General features: G+C 56.6%; 8 protein-coding genes and 1 non-coding gene across 9 annotated transcripts; 6 read left to right on the top strand and 3 right to left on the bottom strand.

Moving 5' to 3' along the window:
- Positions 1 to 603: 603 nt before the first annotated feature.
- Positions 604 to 1729, top strand: CHGG_02280 (uncharacterized protein; the record flags this gene model as incomplete). The annotated part of the gene is made up of 3 exons (XM_001228795.1): positions 604 to 668; positions 722 to 909; positions 975 to 1729. The coding sequence occupies 3 exons, from the start codon at positions 604 to 606 to the stop codon at positions 1727 to 1729; spliced, it is 1008 nt and encodes a 335-aa protein (XP_001228796.1).
- A 733-nt stretch (positions 1730 to 2462) lies between these two features.
- CHGG_11247 lies at positions 2463 to 2548 on the bottom strand. The gene has a single exon. It is a non-coding gene; the product is annotated as a tRNA-Gly (tRNA).
- A 680-nt stretch (positions 2549 to 3228) lies between these two features.
- Positions 3229 to 6076, bottom strand: CHGG_02279 (uncharacterized protein; the record flags this gene model as incomplete). The annotated part of the gene is made up of 4 exons (XM_001228794.1): positions 3229 to 3255; positions 3309 to 5435; positions 5589 to 5963; positions 6020 to 6076. The coding sequence occupies 4 exons, from the start codon at positions 6074 to 6076 to the stop codon at positions 3229 to 3231; spliced, it is 2586 nt and encodes an 861-aa protein (XP_001228795.1).
- Positions 6077 to 7503: 1427 nt separating this feature from the next.
- On the top strand, positions 7504 to 9053 carry CHGG_02278 (uncharacterized protein; the record flags this gene model as incomplete). Its single annotated transcript, XM_001228793.1, has 3 exons — positions 7504 to 7541; positions 7610 to 7794; positions 7912 to 9053. The coding sequence occupies 3 exons, from the start codon at positions 7504 to 7506 to the stop codon at positions 9051 to 9053; spliced, it is 1365 nt and encodes a 454-aa protein (XP_001228794.1).
- A 1816-nt stretch (positions 9054 to 10869) lies between these two features.
- CHGG_02277 (uncharacterized protein) lies at positions 10870 to 12011 on the top strand (the record flags this gene model as incomplete). Its single annotated transcript, XM_001228792.1, has 4 exons — positions 10870 to 11173; positions 11316 to 11383; positions 11543 to 11655; positions 11957 to 12011. The coding sequence occupies 4 exons, from the start codon at positions 10870 to 10872 to the stop codon at positions 12009 to 12011; spliced, it is 540 nt and encodes a 179-aa protein (XP_001228793.1).
- A 270-nt stretch (positions 12012 to 12281) lies between these two features.
- On the top strand, positions 12282 to 13331 carry CHGG_02276 (uncharacterized protein; the record flags this gene model as incomplete). Its single annotated transcript, XM_001228791.1, has 4 exons — positions 12282 to 12471; positions 12639 to 12679; positions 12835 to 13059; positions 13185 to 13331. The coding sequence occupies 4 exons, from the start codon at positions 12282 to 12284 to the stop codon at positions 13329 to 13331; spliced, it is 603 nt and encodes a 200-aa protein (XP_001228792.1).
- Positions 13332 to 14636: 1305 nt separating this feature from the next.
- On the top strand, positions 14637 to 16827 carry CHGG_02275 (uncharacterized protein; the record flags this gene model as incomplete). The annotated part of the gene is made up of 3 exons (XM_001228790.1): positions 14637 to 14665; positions 14729 to 15566; positions 15640 to 16827. 3 exons carry the CDS (start codon positions 14637 to 14639, stop codon positions 16825 to 16827), a joined length of 2055 nt encoding a protein of 684 aa, XP_001228791.1.
- A 357-nt stretch (positions 16828 to 17184) lies between these two features.
- Positions 17185 to 18138, top strand: CHGG_02274 (uncharacterized protein; the record flags this gene model as incomplete). Its single annotated transcript, XM_001228789.1, has 1 exon — positions 17185 to 18138. The coding sequence occupies one exon, from the start codon at positions 17185 to 17187 to the stop codon at positions 18136 to 18138; it is 954 nt and encodes a 317-aa protein (XP_001228790.1).
- Positions 18139 to 18587: 449 nt separating this feature from the next.
- Positions 18588 to 21383, bottom strand: CHGG_02273 (uncharacterized protein; the record flags this gene model as incomplete). The annotated part of the gene is made up of 1 exon (XM_001228788.1): positions 18588 to 21383. The coding sequence occupies one exon, from the start codon at positions 21381 to 21383 to the stop codon at positions 18588 to 18590; it is 2796 nt and encodes a 931-aa protein (XP_001228789.1).
- Between the last annotated feature and the right edge of the window lie 838 nt (positions 21384 to 22221).

Here is a 22221-nt window from a genome sequence, read left to right as displayed (position 1 = left end):
CTGTGATCCTAACTGCCACAACACCAAACGCCCAAGGCACGACATCGGAGCACTTACTACTCTCGGTTCTCTAGCCCGAGCTGAGAGACTCAAACTAGATCAATGGAGCAGAAACCCGACCCCTGCTGATGTAGAAGGAACCCCGGGCCACGCAGCTGTTGGTCCTCAATCACATCCAGGCCCTTTGGCATCAACATGTTCGGGCTACCTATTTGGCGATATAATGGAGTCCAGGGCAGGACATGCATCAGGGCCAGCCACTCATGTTATCTTCGGTCCAGTGTATTCTGATCCATTCCTCGAAGCGGGTTAATCCCAACGCCTGGCATTGCTTCTTCTGGGCCACGTGCGCCGGGAACGCCAAACTTTTGGACGGCTTCTCCCGTGGACCTGCCAGTCGTGCAGAAATTCGCAACTTCTCAATTTGTGGACCAACACAGTTATTCTCCCATCAATCCAACGGTAATTCTCGAGCATTGTCTACACTATTGTTCTCGTGCAATGGAACCCGCCGTGATTTGGGCTTCTTGTGTCGAGTGGTCGAGATCTTGAGTAAATATTGCAGTCACAGTTGACTCGAGTCGCCCAACCAACGGCCTCACCATGCAAGCAGCGCGAGTCCCCAAAACAACAAAGCAGCGCGAAATGTGGCTGCGCACGGGTTACGTGTTAGTAAATAAAACACACAGTGCCATGACCTTGGCGCTCATCCGATTTATAGCACATTTGCCGTCGCGGCCCTGTTGACCGTGGTTTTTGCACACCCGTCAAAACCATTAGCGAAGCCCGACCTTAAGTACCGGCACCAGTTGCCGGGAACACAAAGACAAAAGAGCCTCAGCCCGCTCAGATTCCGCGCAGATGGCACGTTCCACATCTCCATCTTTGAGGACCTCCACTTTGGGGAAAGTGAGTCGCATGTCATGCACTTAACTTATGGGAGGATTATTCTGACTTCTGCCTCACTCCCCAAGACGCGTGGGATGCATGGGGCCCACAACAAGACGTACAATCCGTCAAGGTCATCAACACCGTGCTAGATTCCGAGCCCGACATCGACCTCGTCGTGCTTAACGGGGACCTCATCACCGGCGACAACACCTTCCTCGAAAACAGCACCGATTATGTCGACCAGATCGTCCGCCCCTTCGCCGAGCGCGGCCTAACCTGGGCATCCACCTACGGCAACCACGACAACCACTTCAACATCTCGGGCGCGCACATCCTCGCCCGCGAGAAGCGCTGGGCCAACTCACGCACCACGCAGATGGTCCCCTCCCCAGACGGCGACGACGTGGGCGTATCCAACTACTACCTACCCGTCTACCCCGCCGACTGCACCCCTGACGACCCCCCTTCAGCACTCTCTCCCTGCCCGCCCAAACTCCTCCTCTGGTTCTTCGACAGCCGCGGCGGCTTCCGCTACCAGCAACGCAACCGCACCACCAACGCCCTCCTCCCCCTCCCCAACTGGGTCGACGCCCGCGTGGTCAACTGGTTCCGCCAAACCACCACCACCCTCACCCACACCCCCCCCACCAAACACACTGACACCCAATCCCGGCCCTCGCCTTTCGTGCACATCCCCCCCCTCCCGCCTTCGCGCACCCCTCCAAGCCCGCGGCATCCACCCCGCACCCGCCCAGCCCGGGGGCTCGACGACGACGGCCCGCTGGCGCGACAAGCACAGGGGGTGGTGCGCGGACGGGACACCCGACGCGGGGTGTGAGTACGGCGGGCAGGACGCGCCGTTCCTGGAGGCGCTGGCGGACGCGCCGGGGGGTGCTGGCGCTGTTTTCGGGGCATGATCATGGGGGAGACGTGGTGTGCGCCGGTGGGAGGTGGAGGGCGGGGGGTGAGGGTGGGAGGGTGGGAAGGGGGGAGGAAGGGGAAGGGGGTTGGGATGTTGTGCCTTTGGGGCAGCACGTCGGGGGTATGGGTGGGGTATGGGGAGGTGGATTTCGCGGGGGCGAGGGCAGGTGTGGTTGTGTCGGCCTGGGAGGGGCCTGGCGGAGCCGGGTGGGTGGAGACGTATATCCGCTTTGGAGTTCGGGCGAGACGGTCGGCGCTGTCTCGCTGAACTCGACGTATGGCCAAGGGACTGGTATCCCGCGACTCCGAATGACAAGACTAGGCTGCCAACGAGTGGTGAGCAGGAGTGAACGGCGGGATGAGTTGAGTCCTTTTCGGGTTGGACGAGGTGTGCGCGTCCCAAATGGGGTAATTAAGAGCGTTTCCAAGCCCCACGCATAATTTTGTCTGTGGTTTAAATCCCTCTTCTAAAATGCATTATTGTTAGACACATCCGGCTGAGGAGGACACTCAAAGCTGTCCTTAAAGGTCAATTGGATCATTATTGGAAAAGCATCCGGTTGTATCCTACCGGTGCACGCAGAAGTCTAAAGTGAAAAAGGGGAAGCGCTGGCAATCTCTGCAAGGGGAGAAAAATGACAAAAAAGGTGTGCGCAATCCGGGATTCGAACCCGGGTCACTCGCTATTCCAAGAGAAGATGGGAAGCGAGAATTCTAACCACTGAACTAACCGCGCTTGGTTAATTGTTGTCAAAGGCAAGCGGTAGCAGGTTAGACATGGCCATGGATGCTTTGGGGGTCGGCGGGCTCTTTCGAGAGCTCGGTGAGTTCGAAGCTATAATTGAGTAATTGCGAATAATTGCGAATAGCGGCGGCTGGGAACTGTCGGTAATGGATTGTCCTTATGGAGTGAGATTAATCGCGCTGACTTTTGTTGTGTCCGTTGCAGAGCGCCCAGCCAAGCTGCGGCGTGGCGAATCGCCAACCTCACAGCATTTTATTTTGCCAGACGTCCCATGCATCAGAAGTGGAGAACATTGATTCAGTGCGAGGTAAGTCGTCCGTAGTCTAACATCCATGCCCGGCGCAACCTGCCGACATCAATAAACACCATCCCAACACAATCGCCATAAAATATGGTCCAAACCCCGAATTACTCCCGCAGATACCCTCGCTACCAAAAAGGGCTGCAAGCCATGCACATAAGATCAGGACAGGTATGACCTGGGTATGATTCCCGCCCAAACCAACGCCTTCGAAATGCAGGACGAGGATGCGAACCAAAACGCGTCGGTAAGGAATCGGAATCACCCGGCAACGGCCGAGTCAGTCGGCTTTCCGCGGAGGCAACATCCCCCCGACCGGAACCTCTCCTTCAATAGCGGGGGAGATATTGTTGTTAGTCGCACGGCTCGGCTACTGCCGCGCATTGGCCTGCTTTGCCTGGTGTGGAAGTCAGCAACGAGTCAGAAATGGGGAGGGTCAGAGGAACAAACCTTCATGAGCTCAATCCGTGCCTTGAGCTGGCTCGTGACCTCAGCCGCTCGCTTCCAACTCTCCATGCCAGATGTCGGAGCGTTGGGGTTGGTGGGTGTCTCTCGGCCTCCCGTCCGGCTGTCAGACCTACTGCCTGCACGGTCGTTATAGCTGTTGTATCCCGTGTCTGCAGCCCTGGGTTCCTTCTCTTCCATGCTAACATCCCTCCTGAACCCCCTTGCTGGGCTGCCACGGCCGCTGCTCGCATTGCTGCCAGTATACCTAAGATCCGGACTAAGCTTGGTGCGCGGGGGAGGCATGCCCTCTCCGTTCTCTTTCTCGTCGCTCAATGTGCTCGCTATGCTCATGCGGCTTCGGTTGGTGTTGGACGCATCGCGGTAGATATCGTCGTGAGTCGGGCTCATGGTCCTGAACCCCAGGTCGCTGGGTGAACCGGGGCTCCCCGAACCGTTGAGGGCCTCGGCCTTATTCAAGGCACGCTTCAGCCGGTCGAGTTCGCGCCGCAGTCGGTCGTTGGTCTGCTCTGCCGCGTCGGCGTCGCTGCGGGCCCTGACGAGTTGGGTCTCCTTCGCCTTGATGGAGAGCACGTCCCTCGTGTGGTCCTCGATAAGGCCGGCGTTCTGGTTCTTGAGCTCTTGGATTTCGGACATCAACTTGGAACGGTCGTGCCGCGCGTCTTCCAGCGCCTTCAGCAACCGCTCGTTCGCGTCGCGAAGTTCCTCAAGCTCTGCACGCTCGATCGCTGTGAAACCCGACGCGGGTGTTGGGGATGGGGGCGCAGCGGGTATCGAAGGCGTCGCGGGCTTTGCCAGGGAGCGGCCGGCAAGACCCCCGCGGCCAAGACCTAGGCGTGAGGCCGGTTTTGCAGGTGGAGGGGAAACGGGCTCCTCCTCCTCCTCCTCCATAGGAGGGGGTGACGGAGCTGGGGCTGGCCGCCGGGGTGAAGCGGCGCCAGGAGCACCCAGGGTTCGCTTTTGGGGGGCTTTGAGACCACCGAGGGCACCGGGCTTCGGCATGCCCAGCTTGCTCACTGGACGAGGCACAGCAGCAGGCGGAGCCGGTTCCGAGGGTGCAGCCGCGGGGGCGGGCTTTTTCGCGCCGGCAGGGCCCTTCTTCAAACCGCCCGCTGGCGCTTTCTTCGCACCAGCGGGAGGAGGCGCACGAGCGGCAGGCGGCGGCGGCTTTGGCTTCTCCTTTGCCTTGACCTCGGCCGTCTCGCAGAATTCCTTGATCTTTGTTTTGCGGATTTCGTCAAGGCCCTCCAGATGCGGGTTCATGGCCCGGTCACCAATGATTTTCATGATAGTCCCGAGGATTTCGGCACCACCAGAACGGAGTCCCTCGCTCGACTCTGAAAGGAGCTTTTTGGCCGACTCGACAATCCCTGCGATCTCTTGTTTGCTGGGAACTTCCCGTGTTGTCCTCAGACACCTCACAAGGAACTTCATCGTCCCCTCCTTCACCTGGGGGTTCTTGTGTACAAGGTTTGCTGTGATATCCTCGAGACAGTCGGTGAGATTTGTCGACAGGAAGACGGCGTCCAAGGCGGCACCGAGGGCGTCGGCCACCGTTTGTTTCTTTTCCTTCAACCTCTCGATGATGGGCAGCATCACCGTCGCGCGGTATTTCGCGTAAGCCTTCCGTAGACCCTTGGCGAGGAACTCGATGCACATGGCTGCTTGCGTGACGACTGCAACGTTGGCGTCCTTCATGCACTTGGCCAGACAACGGTTGACCTCGTGAAAGTCGGCATCCTTGATTCTCGGGACGTTGACGATGGCGTTCAGGGCTTCGACTGCGTCCTTCCTTTCCTTCCATTTCGATGAGGCAAGATTGTCAAAGAAGTCCTTCGGAATCTTGCTGATGACGTCCTGTGGCTCGGCAAGATCGAACGCGTCCACCTCGCCGGCCTCCTCGGCTTCGCCGCCATCTTCCTCATACTCATCATCCGCACCGCCGGCCGGAGCACGCTCTTTCTCTGCTTGCTGTGACCTCAAAAGACGCTCTTGTTTGGGCATGCCCTCAGCCTTGACTTTCTCGAATTGCGCCTCGAGATCGGTTTGTTGAGTCGGCTTTAGATCGTTCCAGAACATGGGCTTCATCGCATCGCGGAGCCATCGGTAAAACTAAACGGCCAGGTTCGTCGCTTCAGCTCGGACATTCTTGTCTGCATGACCAAAGGCTTTGGGCAGAATCTTGAGCACGGGTTTTGGGTCTGCGATTTTGCACCCATAATTGTGGTATATTTGCGTCAAGGACGCCAGGGCCGCTGCGATGACCTTGGGTTGTTTGCTCGAGAGGACAGGGAGGATTTCTTCGATTACTGGCCCAGGAACATCAACTTCGATGAATAAGAGTAAGGCCTCCAGCGCGGAAGCCTTGGTGGCAGCTCTGGTGGAGGACAGGCACTTTTCGGCGATTGGTGTAACGGCGTGCTGCCGGGCTCGGAGCGCCCCGTCGCGACCGCCAAACTTGAGGAATGCGCAGAGTGCATTCAGTCCTTCTTGTTGTGCTGCAACATTAGAATCGGCCGCTGCTGATTTCCACAGGCTCGGATCCTGCGTAAATGGTCGAAACACCGGGTCGTCCTCGTCGGGGGTCTTCTCGAACAATTGTGCCGCCGCTTCGTATGCCGCCTTTCGGGCTTTCCACACCTGTAGTACAGGAGACGTCAGTGGGGCCCCGGACGATAAGGCAAGCGCAAGCATACCTTGTGCACCCAGCGGTCGGTGAGGGGCAAGGAACTATAGTCCTCTTCTTCGGCCATGTTGGGCCTGTGTCTGCAGAGAGCAGAAAAGAGATTCCGGTGAGCGGCACCAAAGCCGGGGTGCTTTTGCTTTGCACGGGTGGGGTGGGCGGTCTCGGAGTGTCGTTTGCAGCCTAAACTTGCGGTTTTCTTGATTAGATTCCGTAAACAATAGCGCGGGCGACGGCCATTCATAGCGCTGTGAGAACGGAGAGGCCAGAACAGCAATAGCAGCGAATAGGTGGCGGCGCGCTTTTCTTTTGTTGGAGGGGGGAGACATACAAGAAGACGGTCAGGCAAGTTCGCCAAGTCCAGTTGCGCGGGTTTGTTGCGGTGAACGAAAGCCAGACGATCTGGTATCGATGGTTCTTGCCCCCAGGAGGTTGTATTCTTTTTATTTGTGTAGAGGAGGCGCGAATGTTTGAGGTAGGTTTTTGGCGATCGGGTGGAGGGAGGAAGAGAGAGTCAAGGGCGACCTTGTTCCGTTTGTTGCCAGGGGGTTGCGCGGGACGAAGAAAAGACGGAAAGTTTGGCGGATTGGCGTTCCGGTGAGTTACTTGCTAGTTCTTAATGTTGTTGGATAAAGCGGTAAGGCTGCCAAGCTGCTCCTCAAGACTGCTCAGAGCTTAGGCTTGCAGAAGGAGGTTTGCAAGCTCTCCCACAAGATTTGCAGCTGTTCTGCGGTCTGTATGGCCCTTGGGTTGTTCGATGCAAGGCGGGGCGCGAAGCCTGATTTGGCTGCTGGGCTTGTTGACATGTGCCGGCCGGGCCTGGCTAGCACATTGCTGCAGAAACCCCAGTCGGTTCCTGTCGCGTGCGTCATGGTGTTCTACCATTGGCCCTTGTAACCGGCAAATGTACCCTGCCAGCTGTCCACGGCCTTCTTGACAGCTCAACCGAACTGAGCCCAGGATGGAACCCCGACAAGCAGAAACAACAAATCCCACCCTGGCGTTCGTTAATTATCCCAGGGTTTCAAGCTGCTTGCCCCGCCATGCTCGTCCCGATTGTTAAGATTTGACGCCAATTCGAAGTTTCTCCTCTACGACCTGGGCGTCGAAAACTTTTGACGACCGCCGAATTGACTTGCCGTGTTTAAAGCCCACTCGGACATTCGCGACGCATCGGACAGTTGTTTACAGAACCCAATATCCACTTTTGGTGCCCATCGGTCGAGGATTTGTTAATCGAGACATACCACCAAAGACATTCACATCCCTGAGCCGTCGCGACTTGAGCAACGAGCTGCGACTCCACAATCAGTGCTGGGCAACTTTGATAAGAGCAATGGCTAGTTGGATCAGCCGTTTTGACGCGAAATACCCTTAATTCTGTCCCGTCCAACCACCAAGCAAACGACTGCGGCGTCGTGACCGCCGATTCGATCACCCCCGCGCATCTCCACCCACGCAACAGCTCCCCGACTCAGTACTCTCTGTGCCTCTGCGATGGCCCAACTATTAACATCTCGGCAAGCCGAGGAGCTGTAGGTATTGCGTCAGCTTGGTTGAGGCGCGGCACGAAGTCGGGAACGGGCACTAACGGGGCAAACAGACACCGAGCCCTCATCGCCTACCTGTCCTCCAACAACCTCACAAGCACCGCCGCAGCGTTACGAGCCGAGATCGGACTGGGAGAGGATGTATTCGATGCCACTACGGCAAAGAAGTATGAAGGCCTTTTGGAAAAGAAGTGGACGAGCGTGGTCCGGCTACAAAAGAAGGTGCGCCATACATCTCGTTACCCCCGTTGCAATGTACTTTCTTCTTCGACATGGTTTCTACTCTGTTTCTGTTCCTAACAGCTCTGGTCGCAGATAATGGACCTCGAGGCGCGCAACGCCGCCCTTCAATCAGAGCTCTCCAACGCGACACCCACGTCCAGGCAGAACAAGGATCCGGTGAATTGGTTACCGAAGTCTCCCGCGCGACACACGCTCCAATCACACCGCCAACCCATTACCTGCGTTGCGTTCCATCCCGTGTTTTCATCGCTGGCTTCAGGTTCCGAAGACCAAACAATCAAGATATGGGATTGGGAGCTAGGGGAGTTGGAACGAACAATCAAAGGCCACACCAAGACGGTCTTGGATGTCGACTTTGGGGGGCCGCGCGGCAACACATTACTTGCGTCATGCAGTTCGGACCTTACGATCAAGCTGTGGGATCCGTCGGACGACTACAAGAATATTCGAACGCTGCCTGGTCATGATCACAGCGTCAGTGCGGTTCGATTCATTCCATCTGGCGTCGCGGGCGGCGCTGGCAACTTGTTGGTGAGCGCGAGTCGGGATAAGACACTCAGGATATGGGATGTGAGTACGGGGTACTGCGTAAAGACGCTACGAGGGCACGCGGAGTGGGTGCGCGATGTCTGCCCCTCTGTTGACGGCAGGTTTATCCTCTCAACAAGCGACGACTACACGAGCCGGCTGTGGGATGTGTCGATAGCAAACCCGGAACCGAAAACAACGCTCATCGGCCATGAACACGTTGTTCTTTGCTGCGCGATCGCACCGTCCGCCTCCTACCCTCACCTCGCGGCCATTGCGGGGGTCAAGAAGCCACCAACCACGAGCGCCGTCGAGTTCATGGCAACCGGCTCGAGAGACAAGACTATCCGGCTGTGGGACGCTCGGGGCACCTGCATCAAGATTTTGGTTGGACACGATAACTGGGTGCGTGGTCTCGTCTTCCATCCAGGCGGAAAGTACCTCCTCTCGGCGTCCGACGACTACACGTTGAGGTGCTGGGACCTCACGCAAGAAGGGAGATGCGTCAAGACGATATCCGATGCACACGCCCACTTCGTGCAATGCATCCGGTGGGCTCCCTCGGTTGTCAAGGACGTGTCTGTGGCCAACGGCGGTGATGGTCAAGGCGGGGAGGCGAATGGGACACCGAGACAGGCGGCTGGGGCCGGCGCTGCTGAGGCACAAATCCGCTGCGTTCTAGCAACCGGCAGCGTTGATCTCAACGTGAGGATTTTCGCCAACTAGGAGGGCCGATTAGCCGCCGACACGGAAGCACCCAACGCCAGGGGCCAGGCAGCTCGGCATGACGACGCGAAACTCTGGCGGTTGTGAGCGACCCGACACTGCAAAGGGCATCAGAGGACGCGAGGCCGGCTGGGCCGCATTCCAGAGGGGCCTCCAGTGCAGGTCAGTAACGGGAGGTAGAACTGCCTTAGGGGGTTTGTATCTCACCCGATATCCAGATCCCGACAAGCTTCCCGCAGGAATCGCCATCGCGCATAGAGGGCCCGGATCTGCCATGGAATCCTACCCTTGGGGCTGACGATCTCGCCGAGCCAACACAAACGACAGCGTTAGATAGATACCCCTACAGTAAACGATTTATGACCTGCATGTTCACTCTCGTCGAGGAGGCCTCCATCCCTTCACTTCCGCTCTCTGTTAGGATCTCACAAAACGCTGTCTGGTTCTCCATCACCAAACCTGCCGGACCAACAGCCGCCCTCCCAGACCTTGACTTCAGGTGCACCAACGCACAACCAGCCGCTTGTCAGCCGTAATTCGGTCGTAACTGAACTTGGACTTTCCAACATCAGTTGCTGTCGCCACGCCCCACCCAGGCCAAGCCTCGACACCTGCATTCGCCACGACTAACTGGGATCGAAAAGTCGAAGCCGGGGTTTTCCGCAGCCACACTTGAACACAACGCGGGTCGATGCCACACACAAGTACGCCACGGGCTTCAGGTGCCGCTTCTCACGGGACTGGCAGCTTGGACGGGGCCCCCGCCACTGAGAAGTGGTGGCTCTCGGCAAATGGATGGGAGGGCAGCTGCTGTCCGGAGGGTTGGAGATTTGCTCGCCTTCATCCCGTTCATGATTTCAATACCCGCCATCAAGGCACTGGTGTTTGTTGTGGTGGTTGGCGGTTGGTCGTGTTCAACTTTCGCTGCACTTCTCCCAGACATCCGCCAAGGCGGTAAAACCGCCGAACCCCGTGTGCCTTTGGAGGGGTCGGTCTGTGTGAACAACCCCCCCGTCTCCAAAATGGTGCCGGAGAGACCGCCGTGCGGACGGAATGGGTGCCTGCCAACTGTAACATCGGTCATTAGAAGGGGCGCCTCGTGGGGCTTTTGAAGGGGTCGGGGTACATACATCGAGTCCGAGCAGGCCTCTAAGATTGCTCACCGAACTGAGATGTTCGGTATCTAGTGTTGGAAATGGGATGCAAGACCCGCTAACAATGCCCTCGGGGTTTGGGCTCTCGTGGGGATCGATGGGCAACCCCCGAATGGGAACCATGGATGTCGCTCTATTATTGCCTACCTCGGCGTTTTTTCTTTTCTTTTTCTTTTTTCGGCTTGCATCCGCTGAATAAGCTTAAATGCAGTGGAGTGTACTTCATTTGTAATGCAAGGAGTTTGTGGTTCCGAATCTCCAAGAGGACGGCAGGTCGGTCACGATAGTAGCTTCAGGGGGCCGAAAAGTCCTTACCAACGTTGGATGCAACGCTAACTCGCGGGGCGAGTACGACACTAGATCAGAAGTTCTTTGAGATGTAAGGCATTAGTCAACAGGTTTCAGTGCCACAAAGGCTTAGGGACTCGAGGGGAGCTAGAAACAGGGTTTTAGGTACCTCCTTGATGTGTGCTGACGGGAATGGATCCAGCACCTAGTTCCAATAAAGCTTGTGACCGGACAAGACAACCTTATTCCTTCCCGTGAGGCGGGCAGTGTGGAGAGTATTAAAACCTAAACGTTTCCTTCTCATCTTTATTTCGACAGATCTTGTTGCAACCCTCGAACTACCAAGCCCGACGACAAGTTCACTTGAAACCACCATGGTGAACTTCCGCCTTCTTCCAGCAGTCCTGTCTGCCCTCCTATGGGCACCGGCGTCACATGCCTCTGCCCCTGACGAGTTTGTCGGCCGCGCCCAGATCCAGGTCTTGAATAGCACCGACGTTAGAACCGCTTCCCTGAGCGACCGGGTCGGCTGCTTGAACGCGCGCGGCGAGCTGACGCTTAACGACTGCGCCGTCTTTACCCGCTCCGAGACGCCAACCCACACGCTGTTCACGTCTGCCGGCAACTGCACCTTCCAGAACCCAAACATGCCGCGTAACACGGACAGCATCTACGGCCGTACGTAACAGCATGCTCGTTCCTCTGTCTCTCCACACCCCGTAGCTCTCTGTATCTCCCTAGATCTATCTAGTTATCAGTTCTAGTTCGAGAGTGTTCTTAACATTGCGTTGGGCCACAAATCGCTAATTTCTTCTGACAGAGAACTCGCACGCCTTCTTCTGCGGAGAGGCAGATTGGGATCAGTACGACGAGTACTATTACACTATTGTAAGACCTACGCTGCCGTCTCACCCGACCTCCCTTTACTCCCCATCCCTGGCTGCAGTGATGTAAACACGATTGTAAGCTAATGGAAAGGAAACAGGACGGGTTTGCCCAAGCCATTTGTCTGCAACGGCAACATTAACTGCGCCTTACGATATCAAGGGCCGTTGTGCCTGGAAGCCCACGATGCCTTTACCTGCCTTGGCAGTATTATTTGGGGGAAGCCAGCAGAATGGGGATCGAGGGCGGGCCATTGGCAGGTGTTGTGGTTATGGGTACGTGTGTAGGGGGGAAACGTGCGCGTACGGGCAACTAGCGGGAGTCTGTAGCCCCCTCATAATCGTCACAGTATGTGTTCTGAAGAAATCATCACTCGCCGCCGGCTGGCCGAGATCCCATGATTCCTGATGGTCCAACCCCCTCACGGTCACAGGCGCAACCAACTTGAAACGTCGGGGGCAAGCGTGTGGACATAAGAAAGGGGGGCGTCATCGACCTCATCGTTCATGTAGTCGTGACATGGCGGCCCCTGTGATGGAGCTACCTATTGACTATTGGTCTCAATCCATCCGATAGTTACAACTTCAACGCCATGATTTTGGAGAACATAGTGGAGGCGCTGAAGCCCTAGGATTAAACGAGTTATCTATGATGAAAAATGCTCCTGGATTTTCCGAGTAGATCACTTGGTTCCTGACTCGGTGCTGTGCATACCGGAGCCAGAGTGTTCATCATTAAAACTTGCGAACAGCCTTCGTCTCCTGGATCTTATATCCCCAACACCCTATCTACCCCAGCCATCTTGGGGACCGTCCTTCGCTAGCGGCATTGTCCTGCTATCTCTGACTCAAGCTAGATACATCACTACCAAGACCATCAACGACTTGATCTTGTTCCGAAGATGGTGTCTCCCATTTCTGCATCCCCACACAAGTTCAGGGGCGCATTTTACGAGCCCATAACCCCGTCTGAGGAAGAGTCCGCACCCGATAACCCCCTTACCGAGAACAGGGATACCGATATCGAAGGCCAAAAAGTCAATATCGAGACACCTGGTCCCAACGTTGAGGGCGAGGGCGGTCGACGCAAAGGTCAAAGGGTCGAGAGACGAAGCGAGTGGTCGCAATAACGGCAATCATCGCCGAGGAAATTGGGACGAAACACAGGCGCCAGCCATTTTACTGTGAGTAGAGCCCGCCCACCCAGTGAAGGTGAGAAAAGGAAACTCCAAAGCTAAAAACGGACCGATCAATCTTAGCGCCACTTCTTAAGCATATGAACCCCGAACTTTACGAGCAGGTCCAATTTCAAGGAGCCATGGAACATCAGAACGTGTACAAGGGCGTGCCGAGCCGTGAGCTTGACAACGCCTAGGAGTATTTGCAACATCGTAAGAATTTTCTTTGTCTTGACGGAGTAGCATCGAGCCCACTCTCGACCTCGACTGACGTCAGAAAAGGGAACAAGTCTGTTGTATGGGCTGGCGTCATCGACCGTATCGGCAAGTCAACTGGGTCGAGCAGCCATCCGGGTCGGGCCGGGCCGTCATCGTCCCCGACTACAGCACACAGCACAAGTGCCGCTCCTTTGAACGGATCCTCCGCTGGGCGGATGATCATGCTGCGCCGGAGGCTGAGCCACTGCCGGAGTTGAAGAGGGAGCTGTCTGTAGGTGCGTATGTATGTATATGTACTTGTACCTGTCTTTCTATCCATCTACTCGGTGGTGGTTATCTGGGAAGGGGGAAGGGGAGGGGGCTGGTCTTTCCATCGCCTTGGCCTTGTTTCGCACTGACTTTGTTTAGGGCTGGTGGGACGACGATGTGAGGAGCTGGGTTGCACATGCATACGTGCCTGATGATGTTATCATGTGCTTGGGGTACCTAACTCAGCTGGGAAGGGGTGCAGGAGGGGGTATGACGGTGCAGGGAATTCACGATTCGGCAGCGTAAATGGGTGCTGGAATGATGGACAAGGGTTGGGAGCAATAGCAGAATGTGGCGAACTAACTACCTTATTTGAGAGAATGGCGAGGCTTTATCTGGGGCTGTGTGCGTGAAGCCGACCCCGTTCCCCAAGGACTAACGCATCGCGAGAAGACATTGCGACTGGGGCCATCTTGAAGTTGGGCTCACCCCAGGCCATCTACCAACCTCTCCTCGTCACACGATGAGTATTTCAGTTGGCATTCGTTTCTGTTGGACGAAAGGTCTGAGTTGTTGGTTGTGTGTAAGTCAGTTTGCAGCGGCGCGTTACCTGGTAGCGGACGATTGGCCCAGCTGTTTCTGTGAATGTCATGCCAATCCTCTTTTAGACCGCCGGGGTCTTTCTCGGGCCAGACTTTCTCAGCCTGAATCGCCTGGCGGACAAGTCGTGGTGGGTTGGGGTGAGATTGCGAGTTAGGTAATCCCGAGGCTCGTGTTGAGGGTTCGGCATGGGGGAAAGCCGAAAGCGTTGACAGGCAGCCACGATTTACCCAATGACAGGTCGCGTCGAGGGGAGGAAGAGATGATTTCATTGCTTGACCCCCATGGTTGGGTAGGACTCGAAGGAAGGGTGAGGCTGTTGTGTTATTCACGGGAATAGCGCGATGTCTCTCGGTCAGTCTGGCTGTCTCTGTCGCGCCACACTTTGGTGGTAACGAGCCCATCACAGCCCGCCGTGTCTCAAATTTCCTAAACTGGCAGCAAGGAACCCCTGCTCTATTCGCCAGGGACTGGCTCCCAAGGGAAAATGGCGCTGCCACGCATCTTAGTGCTGACACGTCTGATGCCCCGCAGAGTTCAAGGTTTCTGCCTGAGATGTTTCCTGGGCCATTTTTGACGCCAGTTCACGGTCCAAAACCAAAGATAAAAAGTATGAACTAACCGGAGAGTTGCTGGCATCCTTCGGTTGCTGGGCGAGCCCAGCGGATTGCGGTTGCGAGTCGTTGGAGGCTACGTTGGGGAGGACAAGAGAGAGAAGGATCAAAAGCCTAATTTTATCCCTGCGGCTGAGGTGAGAAAGACCCGAAGCTGGAAGTCACCTCCGCGTTCATTGGTCTGAGTACGTGACAGGGCCAAACTCGCGCATGCTACACAACGCTGTCACCCCGGTTGCTGTAACCAGGCAGCAAGTCTCGAGTCCTGAAGAGATCGGGTAAAAAGAAGCTTTCGCCAAGTCGATCCCTTCCGTCCCTCCATCTTTTCTGTCTTCTCTTGGCATCTACACTGAAGATTTGGCACTTCGGACGACGCGAGTCGGGCAAGAAGATGACGATGGCTCCGTTTAAACGCCAGAAAACCATGTAAGACAGGTTGCCACCTTGGACATACCCTTAGCATACAACTAATAACACAACGTTCTGTAGACATGTGGCGAGGGTCAAAAGGCGTATTCATAGCATCGTACCATGGATACAGAACCCCCTCCAGGGCGTCGACAAGCAACACCTGGTCTTCGCACCGAGGCATGAGGCCAGCACGCTCGAGCTGTTCTTCGATCTCTTCTTCGTCGCCAACCTCGCCACCTTCACCTCGTACCACTACATCGTGGACCACTCCTCCTTGTTCGCTTACATCGGTTTCTTTGCCATCATCTGGGTGACATGGTTCCACACCGTCCTCTACGATGTCCGCTTCGAGAACGACAGCATCTACAGCCGGGTATGCAAGACCGTCATCATGATCGCCTTCGTAGGCTTCGCTTTGGTGGGGTCAGCGTTTGCACCGGGCACGGTGAAGGGCGACAACACCAACTTCCGGGTCCTGTGCTACACCCTAGTCATGAGCCGCGTGCTGTTCAGCATACAGTACCTCGTTCTGATCGTTTTCATCGCCAAGGCGAGGCGGACAGACCTGTATCTGCCCTTGTCCCTGAACAGCTTTGTTTACATCGCGGCCACGGCCGCATATGCCGCCATGATCCCGTCCTTTGCGGAGTCTAAGCCGGTAGACAGCCATAACGGCATCTACAGCATCTGGTGGATTATCATGTCTCTCGAGACAGTCGGTACCATCGCCATCTCGAGTTGCTGGAGAATGTTGAGCTTCAAGAAGACGCACCTGGTCGAGCGCATGGGGTTGCTCACGCTGATTGTCATTGGCGAGGGTGCCATTGGCGTGACCAAGACCATCTCCCGCATGATGGGGAAGGGCGGACTCGACCCGGAGGGGTCTGGTTTGGTTCTCTGCATTGTTTTGATCTTGGTAAGGAAACCCCTTCATCCCTAGCCTATCTAGCATGCCGTTGCAAGGACGAATGCGCTCACACACAAAACAGGTCGGTATGTGGATGATCTACTTTGACCACCAGCCGCACAGCCACTTTGGTACCATCAAACAGCAGATCTGGTCCTGCCTCCATTTCCCCATCCACCTTGCCATCGTGGGCCTGGCTGAGGGCGCCCAGCAGCTGGCCTTGGCCCGGTACGTGGCAAAGAGCATTGCACGATTCGAGAGGTCAGTGGTGCAGTACTGCCTCATAGATCACCTCGACGGCGAGGATTTGGTTGAGAAGTTGACCGCTTCCGTCAAGTACTTGCAGCTCGACAAGAAGTTGACAAGTCTCGTCTTCCTCCCCACCATTACCGAGGACATCATGCAGATCGGCAACGCAACAGGCATCTGCGGTAGCAGCGTGGAAGGCACCAATAACGGCGACTGGCCCGACCTAGTGCTGATCTTTTACAAGCACACGGCGGCAGCCCTGTACAGCTCGCTCGGCCTGAGCATGCCACTCAACGAGGATGTCATCACCATCATGCTCGACTCGTGGAAACTCATCTACCGATACTTTTGGAGCGCCTTCCTGATCCTCGTCGGCTGCTTCCTCGTCGTCATGATCTTGATCCGGACGACCAAGGTGGATGCCTTCGACTACGTGGCCCTGACCACACGTTTCTTCGTTCTCATTGGCGGTGGCGTGATTCTCGGCCTGTCGGCCAGTCCCGGCATCCTGTACGACCTACTCGGGTCGCCTGCCATGCTCCCCATCGCCGTCATTTTGTTGTACTTGATCATCATGCTCGACCGGCTCGGCGCCTACATTGCCAATAGGAGGAACGCCAACTCGGGAGACCCTCTCATCGGAGATGTACACGGCCACGGGCACCACGAGCACGGACACGACGGACATAACCAAGGACACGGCGATGGGCACCACGATTATGGTTCGCGCGGTCACGATTCCGAGAAGCAGAGGCTCAAGGTCTCGACAACACGCGGAGGTGCGAGGCCACGCCATGGGAGAGTCAGGACGCCGGTGCCATACAGCCCGCCTCCTACTAATACTTGGGTGGAGACGTCGTATGGTTCTCCAGAGACGCCCCCTTTGTATGCATCTCCGCGGATCTATGATGCACCCCGGCCACCTGCTCCAGTGTCGGAACAGGTTCTGATAGACGCGAGATATGCCCCGCGTGGGTACATGCCGGTACAAAACGACCAGTATACCGGCAGGGGGTATTAAAAAGGGTGGTAATCCTGTTTGGGAAAGCGGTTGCTGGTGTGTTTTGGGTAGATCTGAAGAGCGTTTTTAGCAAGGCGTTTTGTGTTGGAATTTGAACTTGATTTGTTTCCAACGCGTGGTCGGCGATAGATGATGACCTTAGGTATTTTCGTGTTAAAGCAGTTGTGTCCGTCGTTCATGATATTTTAGGCCCGTTGACGCCCAGCCGGAGAAACAACAGCCCGAGAAACGATTCGCTGATACCTGCCAGGCAGCGATGTGCTGCTTGTCTCTCCTCCTCTTTTAAACGCGTCTCATCTGTCCTCACGTCGCCTCCAGTCACTTCTCACTTATAAACCCCGGATAATAGTCGCCATGATGGCACCCATGGGCCTACTTCAACTGCCCTCCGAGATTTTGTTGCACATCCTAAACCATGTTGGCGCGAGCTTTTTCCATCAGGACCCCAGCAGGTTACGCGTTTCTAAGCGTTGGTACAGCTTAGCATGGCTGATTCTAGCCCAGGATCCCCATTTGAGTCTCCAGACACTGCCACGACTTCTCGCAAACGAGGAGACCTTTGGGCGAATCCAGCCGCATGTTGGCTCCGTGAACCTGGTGCTACACTTCCCCGACAAAACTGTTCGGGACTGTGCCAACGTCGACGACAAACGTGTTGTCGAAGCCAACTCCCACTTGGATCAGCTGGCCGTATTGCTGCGTCACTGCCCACAGCTAAAGGCGCTATCCCTGGTTGCACAGGTCGACTTCTTCGGCCTCTCAACAGGGTCCATTGGCAGCCTCCTTTCCGCCTCCCCCCTCACCTCTTTGCACATCGACATCCCCATTCGCCTGGCCCTATGGAGAGGCCGGCCGGGATACAATGACCACACCGCACACCTCTGCTGTTGCATCAACGCCCTTCTTCCGTCCCTACGGCGCCTCAGATGTCGGATGCATCTGATATGCGGCCGCCTCTTGGAGCCACTGCCAGACGACGCCAACGGGCCGCTGAAACTCGAGGAGCTCATCATCAACTTTACGCAGTCACCGTTTACTGGCCCAGGCCGGCGGGATCCAAGATCTTGTGACTCCATACTGGCCCCGTTTCGACCCACACAACAGGTTATCGAAGCTCAGGCGGAGGCATTAGCCGCGCGACTACCCAACGCTAGGATGGTAAGGGTGATTGGGTATGGGCCTCGAAAGTTGCGAGGGATTTACGCCTATAATGCGATCACTAAGCGTCGGGAGATGTTGAACTTTTACACGGAATGGGATGCGTCTGGAACGGTACTTGCGGATGAGAATGGAGGGAGCATTGAGGGGTAGGCATGGTGCGGAAGGTTGTATCAAAACCATGATGCATAGGTAATGGTAGTATGTTGCGGGAGGGATGGCGTGCTTTTCCCCTGAGTGTTCACCACTAAGCTCAGCGAGCTGACACAACGCACTTGACCAGCTCGGCGAACGTGATCATCACAAATTGAATGCAAAGCAAGTGACGGTAGAGGTAATCTATGAAATGTACTAACACACATCAACTGTTGCCATGCATCGCATAGAAACAGACATGAACCCATCCTCGCAGGCCAGGCGGGCGGCTCCCACTTCGACCTCGAACAATGAACAACCAGAACCCAACCTAAACCATCCTCCCACCCTCACTCCCCAACCCCATCTCCCTTACAAACCGCTCCACCTCCCCCCCAATATCATTCTCCCCCCCACAATGCTGACACCTCGCCATTCTCTTCCCCACACCTTGTGTCTCCCGTCCCTCACCCCCCCTCCCCCCCGCCGCAGCACCGCCCGCAGCAGCCCACGACGTCGTCGCCGCCGCCAGCGCAGAGGTTGAAGCGCCTATCATCCTCCACACGCTGCTGGCTTTCCACACCCCGCTGGTGTTGGTACTGCTGTTGTTGGCGTTGGCCAGACTCACGCGGGGGGTTCACCGACGCGGTGTACGCGGCCGGCATGACGGCGGGGCTCATGCCTAGGGCGGTGCGCTGTTGCGTGGGGTACTGTTCTTGTGTGTACCCCGTTGCCGCGCCGTGCGGCTGCTGGAGGCGGGTGAGATTCTGGGGCTGTGTGGTGGTTTGTGGGTGGGGATGGTGTTGGGGTTGGTGTTGGTACTCGCGCGGGGGGTGGGCGGTTGCCGTGTAGGCGGCGGGCATGACCTCGGGACTCATGTGTTGCTCGGCGGAGTCCGAGTCGGGGTGGGCGTAGCTGGTGATGCCGGGGACGGATTCCTGGCTGGCGTTGGGGTGGTGGGCGTGGTTGCGCTCGCGTTCACGTTCGCGGCGGAGATGCAGGGGGATGGGCGTGCCGCTGGGGAAAGTGTGTTGAGGATCGTCGCCGGTGGTGGTGCTGGGACCTGTGGTTGTGGTCGGCTGGTTGATGCCAGAGGTGGCCGCGGCGGTGGCGTGGTTGCTGTGGCGGTGTGACTTGGGCTTGACCTTGACGCCGGAGGCGGTGCCTGATGGGAGGACGTTGTACTCGGTGGGTTCGCCATCATCTCTGAGATCATCCGTCGCAGTATCGCGGTTTCCGGCTTGAGTCCCGGGGACGGAAGACTCTCGGTCAATGCCGGAGGGGATGCCAGACGCCAAGGTGTTGTAATGGCCTGGCTCTTGCGTGACGACGCCACCGTTGCGGTCCTGGGAACGTGCCGCCGCCTGAGGCTCGCCAGAAGAAGCAAGGACGTTGTAATCACCGGACTGGTTGGATACTACGTTTCTCCGTGTGCCCTCAGACCGGGTAGGGTTGACGCCTGAGGCCGTACCAGAAGACAGAGTGTTGTAGTTCCCCGGCTCGTTTGTTGTGGCGCCCTGGGTAGTGGATTGTACCCCATGGCTTACGCCGGATGGGGTGCCACTTGCCAGGACGTTGTAAGTCCCTGGCTGCTGCTCCTGTCCCGACAGTGGCATTGGAGGCTCTCTTGGATGCTCAAATGGGGTGGAGACTTGACCGACCTGATGGAGAGTTTCTCCAGCAGGACCAGCTCCCCCGGTGTCAACTGACCTTGGGTTCAGAGTAGGGTTCGTGGTATCCTTAGGCTTCTCGCTGATGCTGTTCCTTTTGCGGTGATGGAGGAACCCAAGGGCGCCAGCTCCTGCTGCCGCTCCGGCGGCGGCTTTCTCCTTGTTATGGCTGGGTTGCTCTTCAGGGTCGGTGTGGTTGGCCGACGGCGACCGTCTGCGCTGCATGGCGGATTCACCTTTGCTGAGTTTCCGCAAACGGTTCGGGGAGTCGACTGTGACCGTATCTTCTCTTGCAAGCTCCACGCGGTCGCCGGCAGAACTTCTGTGGTGGGTGTCCTCTTTACCCTCATCCTTGTGTCGGTGGAAGATACCGAGAATTCTGTGCTTCTTTTCGCCTTTTGGCGACCCCTCATCACGGCTCGTGGATTTTTTGACTTGAGACCGTTGCTGGGAAGGCCGCCGTTTGCCTGTTACAGCCCCGGCTGTTTGGTGTCTATTGTCAAGGTGGGGAGACGTAGACTGTCCCACGGTTTGATGGCTGTTGTCCAGGTGGGGTGATGAATAACTTGAATCCTCATCTGGTGGGCTTTTTCGCCCCCGGTGCTGCCCAGCATATGCGGCCGCAGCCGCGCCGGCGGCAGCACCGTACCGCGATGGCGATGTTGACTCACGTTTGGCATCGCGGTTGTCAGTTGTCGGTTCCACTAGAGGAAAGGCACGCGGAGCGGCAGCTCCAGGGTTTCCCACCTCCCGGGAATGCTGGGCATCGCGAGAGGCAGCTTCTGCGAGAATGACGTCGTCGCTCACTGCCGTTTTAGGTATCAAGGTCGGCTCGTAGTTGGTCTTCTGCTGGCCTTCAGGGATATCTGACAGAGGTGCGGCAAGCATGTTATCGTTGGCAGGACCGACAACGCCAGCCATGTTTCCACCGCCGGCGATATCGCGGGATTGGTGGTGGCGTGTAGCCTCTTGGTCCTGGCTTCCGTGTCCAGTCACGGTGTTGTAAACGCCGCCACGAGGGTAGTTGGCGATACCGCCGGCAATGACAGATCTCTCCGGTGACGTTGACTTTGGAGGGAGGTGGTGATGCTCATTGTGATCGTCCGTAGCACTTCCATGGCCAGCCACTGTGTTGTGAACGGCTCCATTGGTACCGGTTGGCAGGCTTCCCCAGTACGGGGCAGCGTTGCTGGACGTTTGTTGGGGCCGGTTTGCGAGATCGGATCCCTGCACACCGTCGGACCCAGCCGTGCTCATGCCTCCCATTATGGCAGCCGCTGGGAGTGTCCCAACATCCTCACGAGGGGTTGTATCGTTTCTGGCGGGCTGGGCTGAGGTTGTCGCAGTGTTGAGATCAGCACCGCTAGTAGGTTCTAGGCGGCTGGTGGGCTGGGCATAGTCTCGGACGTAGGTCCCGCCCCCTATTGCTTCCTCGGGGCCGTTCCAATTCGACTCATCGTGTGTGGAGGGCTGAATGGGTTCCTGTCCGGTCATGCCAACACCGGAATCGGTGTACCTGTGGCTACGGGGGTCGGCGGGCTTGTGCAGCTTATTGCGTTGACGGTGGTGTTGATCTTGAACGGGCTGTTGCATGGTCTCCTCTGGGGTAGGGGGGATGGAATCGGGATATGCCCCTGGATAGGACCCGGTAATGGATGCAGCTGCCATGGCACCGTTATCGCGTTTGGTTATGAAGTGGCGCTGAAAAGCTAGAAGCAAAAGTGAAAAGGGGTGTTAGGGGAAAGAAAAAGGGTTGTGGTTTGTGAATGGGATGAGGCAAAAAAAAGGGACGGCCCCAACCCATTAATACCCTAAAAGGGGACCTCCAACAGCGTCATACCAGGCCAACCTAAGGACGAACGACAACTGGATCCTCGAGATGCGATGACTTCAGACGCCGAACCGGTGGTCCAAGAACGGCGGCTCTGACATCATCGTCTCGGCTTTCGCTTCGAATTGACCAATGATGTGATAGGATGGGCCGAATTGAGTTCGACTGACGTTTGTCTTGGCGGTTTAAAGAGCAGCCATTGTCCTTGGAGGCAAGATCGTCGCTCAAGGTCAAACAGGAGCTGAATATGTTGCGTCAGTGTAACAATCAAGGTCAATACCGGCAAAGGTATCCCGAATGGTGTTTAAGGGCGTTAATCGTTGACAGAAGGGGAAAGGGGGGGGTATAACGAGCCTCGATACCCTCTGGCCGGTTTTAGCAACATGGAGGGTGTGCATTGGATGATGGGTTTGGTATACGACCACCTCGGTAGGTACGCAGTTACCTGCTCCTTTCATATCATGGCACATATCTTGCATTTCAAGCTCCATGATCTATCCTCTCCACGCACACCATCCCCGATCCCCTCAAACTGTGACTCTTCAGCCAGCCTTACACCTCTCTGAATATATTTATTTTTCAATTATTTTTTTTTTTTTT

The sequence above is a fragment of the Chaetomium globosum genome, genomic scaffold (genome assembly GCF_000143365.1).
Source record: "Chaetomium globosum CBS 148.51 scaffold_2 genomic scaffold, whole genome shotgun sequence".
Taxonomy (NCBI): domain Eukaryota; kingdom Fungi; phylum Ascomycota; class Sordariomycetes; order Sordariales; family Chaetomiaceae; genus Chaetomium; species Chaetomium globosum.
This window is presented reverse-complemented; position numbering and strand designations above follow the sequence as displayed.